Source organism: Cyprinodon variegatus, unplaced genomic scaffold (genome assembly GCF_000732505.1).
Source record: "Cyprinodon variegatus isolate N-32 unplaced genomic scaffold, C_variegatus-1.0 Scaffold347, whole genome shotgun sequence".
NCBI lineage: Eukaryota > Metazoa > Chordata > Actinopteri > Cyprinodontiformes > Cyprinodontidae > Cyprinodon > Cyprinodon variegatus.
Window position 1 is genome coordinate 318,308 of NW_015150800.1, and position 7,565 is coordinate 325,872.

General features: G+C 36.3%; 1 protein-coding gene across 1 annotated transcript; it reads left to right on the forward strand.

The window, feature by feature from the left end:
• Positions 1 to 5,325: 5,325 nt before the first annotated feature.
• LOC107091681 (gastrotropin-like) lies at positions 5,326 to 6,686 on the forward strand. The gene is made up of 4 exons (XM_015385745.1): positions 5,326 to 5,441; positions 5,551 to 5,726; positions 6,027 to 6,116; positions 6,554 to 6,686. The coding sequence occupies exons 1-4, from the start codon at positions 5,375 to 5,377 to the stop codon at positions 6,602 to 6,604; spliced, it is 384 nt and encodes a 127-aa protein (XP_015241231.1). The 5' UTR covers positions 5,326 to 5,374; the 3' UTR covers positions 6,605 to 6,686.
• Positions 6,687 to 7,565: the final 879 nt, after the last annotated feature.

Here is a 7,565-nt window from a genome sequence, read left to right on the forward strand (position 1 = left end):
CTAGTGGTTAAAGCAGTGCGCTTGTGCTCTGAGGAGGTTGCAAGTATGTGGTTCGATCACTACAGCCTGCACTCTGGGTCCTTGAGCAACAACCTTAACCCCACACTGCTCCCAGGGCACCGCACAGTGGCAGCCCACTGCTCCCCAAGGGGATGAGTGAAATGCAGAGGTAAATTTCTTCAATGTGAGATCAATACATTTCAATTCTGGCTCTAAAACATATTTGAACAGAAACACCTTCCCCATTTTTAAAATGTCTTACTGAACGGTACTCTTAAATCCATGTATCACTACTTTTATATTTGTGTATCGCATAAAATCTCAATAATATATATAGTTTACAACACTACCGTTATAAAATCCTCAAAGGTTCAGACGCTATAAGCCCTATTGTTGTGAGGCTCTGAATATAAATTACGACTGTCATCTCTGTGTTGTGCTGCCAACCATTTTAACTGCTTATCATTTCTAGAATATCCATACTCAGTTCCTGAGGGAATTCAATAAAAAGGTGTCAAAGGATTATGTCATTCCCCAGTAAAGCTGATACTACACTACACCACAGCAGGCTGTGCCTCAAATAAAAGATGAGACTCTACAAACAAAACAAAGATGGTGGATTAAATAATAATCTTGATTACTGACTCCTGCTTTTCTTTCTGAATTTTCTAATGATATCATAGCATTTCTAAAGAACATTATATTACTGTGCTGAGGATGACATTCTGTAAAAACCTGAAGAGGGTAACCCCATTTAACCCTTGGGTTAAACACATTTGTGCACATTTATTACTTAAGTAGAAGTATAGATACTGCAGTTTAAAAAAAACTCTGGTAAAAGTTGAAGTATCAACTTGACCTCTTTACTCAAGTAAAAGAGAAAAAGTATGTGGTCCAAAAACTACTTAAAGTATAAAAGTATAAAGTAACTTAAAAAAAAAACAGCCAGACGCCTCTATATCAATTTTTTGACTATTACGAAAACTTCTTTGAACTATGGCCAAGGATGGTTGGCCTCCGTCTCCACCTCCCGATAGGCTCTCGCCTGTGTCCGACCTTTCAGACATTTTGACATCTTTTTCTGAATCCGACATTGTAGCATGGCATAGACAATTCACGTTTGCAGTTTGAAGAACACCTGCTTGCTGCTGATGATTTCCTTTAGCTAACCAGTGAGTTTTTGCATTATATGACATCCAATTACACTTGTTTTCACTAGATGTGGATGGCGCCAATGATCTGCATTGGATGGCACAAATGGCGTGAAATAAATATTTATAAACATTAAACCGAAGCAAAGAGTAACGAGTACCGTTTGATTTAAAAATGTAAGGAATAGAAAGTACAGATACTTGTGTAAAAATGTAATGAGTAGAAGCCAGAAGTAGGAAGAAAAAAAGTAATGGAGTAATGTATAGATACCTAAAAAGTACTTAATTACAGTTAAGAATTATTTGTACTTTGTTACTTGACACCTCTGCCTAAATGTTAGCTTCATTAATTAGCTAGCATGTCAGCTTAGCAGTTTCTGGAAACTTACTCATAAGCCAGTTCCCTCAGCTAATGCAAAATGCTCATTGATTTACAGCTAAACAATCTACATTTGATCAGAGGGTTTTTTCCTCTCGTTTTGGGTCTCTAAGCACACTTGATAACACGGATTTGTTGTGGGTGTGAATGAGAAGGAAAGTCCGACAGGAGCTATAAAAGTAGAGAAATAGATAGTGGCTGTCTTTTTATAGGATGTTGGCTAATCAAAAGTTTTATGCACCTATAAAGAGTTCAAAGGTCACGTTGACTTTCTATGGTTTAGAAAGTCTGAAAATGGCTGCAATGTGTGAAATGGAAGTTAAGTATAACATCAGATGCTTTTACCAATTCAGTCAGTCAGACCTGAAAGCCTGAGGTGCTTCAGTCATGCTGTCATCTTATTGAGGGAGAGTTTTTATCTACATTGTATGCCCACACCTTTTTATTGTAATAGGATGAATAGCGTGTTCAGGAATTTTCTTATAAGAATGGATTTTTTTTTTTCAGTAGTCTGCTTTATTCACTTTGCATTCTCCCACACATCAGAAGACTTTTTCTCATGTCTAGATAATACATTTGTTAAATTAAAAAAAAATGTTTCGTAGTTACACTAAGTAAAGTATAATTTTTATGTATCTTTGTGTAATAATAGGAAATGTAAATGGTAATAGGGAAAAATAAAATCCTGTTTAAAAATCAATGCTTGTAAAATAATTTACACCACTTTAACCCTACAATCGTTCACACACAAATCCTAACTTCAGTGTATTTTATTATGATGTTTATATATTTAAATATCAATAGAAGTAGTGCATAACTGTAAGGAAGCAGACAAATGATAAATGGCTTTACAATTATTCTATAAACAAAAATTTGAAAATGCAAGGTGCATTTATATTCAGCACTATTAAATAACTACTAAAGCCGTCTTTTGCTTCAGGGATATGTCATTATCCTCTCTAATACAGATATTTTCCCTTATGTTAATGATAGTGAAAGCTCTGTAAGATTGGATGGATAGCTACTGTGTGTGTGTGTTTTAATGTCTAGCCAGATATCCTTATATGACCGGGTCATCCTCTGAGATAAGTCCATCGCTTGGACTGAACCTCTCTGGATGAATGTTTAGGGTTAATGACCTGCTGGGCAGTGAACCTCCACCCTTGTCTTAAGTCTTTTACAGCCTCATTGTATTTTTTTCTCAACATTGCCGTCTATGAGGCTCCATCCATCTACCAATCAACTCTGCCTATTTTCCTTATACCCATTTGAAACACTCCCCCTGCATGATTTTGGCACCACCATGTTCTATAATGGGTATGACGTATTCAGTGTGACATGATCTGTTAACTTTCCCCTACATGTAATCAAATCTTCATGCCTTTACATAAACAAAGATTCGGAACACCAGAAAATGTTATCTTGCCTCAATTATTTTCTACACCACTAATCTTATTTAGAGCTTTTTAAGTTTGTTCTAGTATGTTCTGGACAATGACTACTTTTAACAATTCTTATTTTATGTCCCTGACTAAGTCAATAAATGGAACAAATGGGGGGTGCCCGTTCTCCAAAGCCAATCATCTTTCAAGATCCCCTTTATTTAGCTCCTCGCCTAGCTTCTCTCCCATATGCAAGCAAACTTTTCTCCACCTCCACCCCATCTCCTCACTCATTCTCAGACTATACTCAGTCCCACTCATCCACTGGTTTATTCCACCATCAGCGTTTGGCCCCCGGAGAGGAAGACTACTTTAATTCTTTCTTGGTTACTTATTTAAGCAGATGTTGATTCATAGCATCGAAGTCTTCTCCCGAGGCCCAATCAGCAAATAATCTATTTCATTTATGTAATTTTCTGCTTCCATCTCCTTGAACCCCAGTCGGCCTCTGCAGATGGCCGCTAACACTGAGCCTGTTTCTTCTGGGGTTTCTTCCTGTTAAAAGGGAATTTTCCTCCCCACTGTCCCAACATGCATGCTCAATGTGAGGGATTGCAGAGAGTCAACGAGTCCTGGCAATCAGCTGGTTTTGCTTAGATAAAAACATTTTGAACTGATTATGTTACCTGTATAAATAGATTAAATAATACTTTCTAATTGCAGTTTTTCTGTGTGTGAGTCTCTCCAAGATGAAATAGCTTTAGAAATACTTAAGTGAAATAACAGGCTGTCAAGACCTTTTGGCCTGACCCAAATTATTGTAACTGTTGAGGAATTTCTAATTCCACTTTGTGTTAGAGGGCTTCCCTGTTTCTGCTTTTCCATTTTGTTAAGGTCAAGGGATTTTGAAGGGCTGTGGCAAATCTTTCAGGCCATCCTTTGTGCATTCTCAGTTTTGTGAATAAAGTATCTTTCAAATCTTGTTTTCAGCTACTTCAATGTTTGCTTTTAGCATTGCAGTTATCACATTAAAGCCCCGTTCCCACTATAGGAAGTCCATCTTTTTTACTCTAAAATTCTAATAAGAAAATAAAGGTACTCCTATTTTGGATGATTTTTGTCATTAGCTGTGTTTCCACTCAAATTGAGAAAATTGTAACCACTAAATGTCCTTTGTTGGAAACAAAAGATATCTTTAAATAAAAAGTTATTGTGTAAGATTGAGTTGGCTTTTTTTAAAAATAATTTTTACATTTTTATATCATGCAAACTGCAATGGAAACACTTCTTTCACATAACATGAAAATGTCACCAATAACAGGATGTTACTAATGGTAAAAACAGACAAAGAGGACAATAGGATGGTGGCTCTGCATGTTTTTGCATGAGTTATCGTGTAAACAAACATATTCACATCTGATTTTTATTGCGTATCTTATTCAATGGAAACAACGCAAATGCAAAATTGTCTATTGTCAACATTAGCAAAATATTGAAATAATTAAGTACACATTCGTGATTTGTGAAATACAACTATTGTTACAATTGGTAAGTCAATCAATCTTAACAGCAGTTTATTAAGTCATCAGCAGTCCTAAACCCGCTCCTTAGTGTTTTTAAAGACATTGATGTAGATGTAAAAATCAGTAGTAAGAAATTTGGAGGGTAAATGGCAAAAAACTCTCAGACTTTTGTCCTTTGTGGAATTTGGATGGCATAACAATACATGGCATTAGCCCTAGTTATTCATTCAAGGGCCTCTTTGCAAAATAAAATTAAATACATTTTGATTACCATGCATTATTTTACAAGTGCTCAACTGAAAATGAACAAGAAATTAGAATAAAGAGAACAAAAGCTCGGTTCGTAATCAAGCTTTGCATAAGTGCCGTTGCTCAGCTTTTATACCTAACAAGATAATTATGTATCCCCTTAGACAAATGCATTCCCGCCAAAATGACTCCAATCCTATTCCTCCTGAGTTTTTCACAGCCAGACCATGAATAAAAGGCATGAATAAGATCTTGATTATCTTATTACTGGCCATTTCCTTTTTATAAACTCAAATACATGGGTTAAGCTTAAAAACAATACTTTGTATTTGGTTTTTCAATCAGCTGCAGTAAAATTAAAGGTTGTAACCATAAAACAATTGCAGTAGAGTTCACTGGCCGTGAGGTGAAGTAACGGATAACCCTGATGAGCTGTCAGCATTTTACTCACTGCATGTGAACTCCACAAACGGCGATTTATGCGGTTTATTGCCCTCTCCCTTGTTGCCCATTTTACTCATCATCTTTTGTAGTTACTGCCCTCTTGAGTGGTCACATGTGGAAGAGGGAGGTGGCAAGAGGCCTTTTACTGTATAAAAAGGTAACAGCCCTGGTCCCAGTACCTTGCGCTTCACTCAGCTTGCCTCAGCATCTCTTCTCTCACTCACCAACCCACCAACACTACTAGAAATGGCCTTCTCTGGAAAATGGGAACTTGAATCCCAGGAGGGTTATGAAGAATTCTGCAAGTTGGTTGGTAAGGGGAAAAAAATACTCAATCTAGAACTTTACCAAATCTTATTTTGCTTTTCTCTGGAGTTAGTTGGACATTATTAATTCTCATTTTTGTATGTATCCCACTTTAGGCATTCCCGACGATACCATCCAGAAGGGTCGTGACTACAAGCAGGTCACAGAGGTCGTTCAGAATGGGAATGATTTCACCTGGACTCAGTTTTACCCATCCAACCACAAGGTCACCAACACCTTTTCCATCGGCAAAGAGGCTGATATGCAGACCATTAGCGGAAAGAAGTTTAAGGTAGGAAAGGATCTCTCGTTTCCTAACATTGCCAGCATATCGAATCAAGACGAATTATCCTCACACAGACAGACATATAACAGAACATTTCCTTTTTATTATAATAATAATCTCTTCTTGTTGCTGAAAGATGGTAAGTTGATGGAGCCAATCATAAGCAATGACTTTCAGCATCTCTGTTCAGGCTAAATTAGGACTGAATCTGTGGGAGATATGCAAGGTCTATCCTCCAAAGATGCCTTGTCTGGAACGTCTGGTATTTAAAGGGCTGCCCCACTAACATCCTCTCTGTGTTTTCAGGCCACCGTAAACCTGGATGGAGGGAAGCTGACTGTGAGCTTCCCCAACTATCACCAAGTCAATGAGATCAGCGGGGGCAAGCTCATTGAGGTAAACACACTCCCTCAGGCTTTTAATGCAGGGAAAGTCATGCAATGACAGCAGCTATTACACTCAGCACCCCGCAGGGACCATTAGAGTCATCAGAGTTATATGGGCTGTGGCTTGGGAACAGCTCAAGCTAACGAGAAAACTGAGACGCGTGGCAATGCCACTGAATGCAACTTAACAAGTAATTTAGTCTGCTGTTAACCTTTCACCTGCCTTAATGGGACACAGTTCTCTTTCTATCCTTATATATTTTTTGTTTTCATGAAAGTAGTGATATGACATGAAATCTATATTTAATGGATGTTATAAAAATACATAAAGCATTTATTGCCTTAATTGATATAGATTGTAGATTAGATTTATTGCAATATAATAAAGAACAATTGAAACATTCTTCAAAAGCTAATGATTTCTGTCTTTTTTTCTCTGTCTTTCAGACCTCCACTGCTGGCTCTGTCGTCCTCAAGAGAATCAGCAAGAAGATCTAAAACTGACCTTTAACATATTGTACAGTTAAAATGGAGAGCTCAAATTTGTAAAAGTGAGCAATAAATTACCAGTTATAACAACATGAACATCTGCTTCTGTTCGTTATTTAGAAATGCTTTTTTTTTTTTTTGGTTGAAATGTGTAAGCCAGAAAATCTGGAATACTATAGGAATTGACTTGAAAGTGAGGGAACTGAACACAACTCGTGTAAAACAGGGAGCTAATAATGTCATGGGTCATTGTTTTAGTGTTAAAAAAGATACAACCCAAAACAGTATTTAGATATTCCTCTGCAGAGAGTACGCTCAGGAAGATATCAATGTAATACATGATGCAAAAATTGCATATTAGTGCATAATCTCCTCTAAACTTGTTTCTTCTCATCATGTCACTTTATCTTTCCTTAAATTGTGTTAAAAATCAATGTTGTTATCAGTGAAGATTGTTAGAATTGCAAACTTTTACCATAATAATTTACTGGGCATGGTTGTTCTGTTTAAAACAGCAGCTAGAATCATAGTTGAGTGGCCAAAAAAAGGATGATGTTCTAAGCCATTTGGTTGGACGTAATAATGATAATAATTACCTAAAAAACATAACACCAAATGTTATTTTTAGCACACTTCACAAAGGTAGCATTTGTGCTAAATTGCTACTGACAAAAGTAAAAAAAAATGAGAAAAACTACATTTAGAGTAAAGTATAAAAAGTAACTATCGCAAAACATTAGGGCTTTTTTATGTCTTCTGATTGCCAACAACTTTTGAAAACCAACTCCTCTAAACAGCTGGATTTACCTCCACCAATTATTCTCAACAGCCATGTGATCTAATAAAGACTACTGCAAACAATTAGGCTTATACTAATCTAATACAACAACTGTAAATGTACTGTAACAACTGTATATATACATATATATATATATATATATATATATATATATATATATATATATATATA

Coding starts and splice junctions, on each gene's coding strand:
- LOC107091681 (XM_015385745.1), top strand. CDS start 5,375: ATGGCCTTCTCTGGAAAATGGGAACTTGAATCCCAGGAGGGTTATGAA. Junction 5,442..5,550: donor AGAATTCTGCAAGTTGGTTG/GTAAGGGGAAAA, acceptor ATCCCACTTTAG/GCATTCCCGACGATACCATC. Junction 5,727..6,026: donor TTAGCGGAAAGAAGTTTAAG/GTAGGAAAGGAT, acceptor CTGTGTTTTCAG/GCCACCGTAAACCTGGATGG.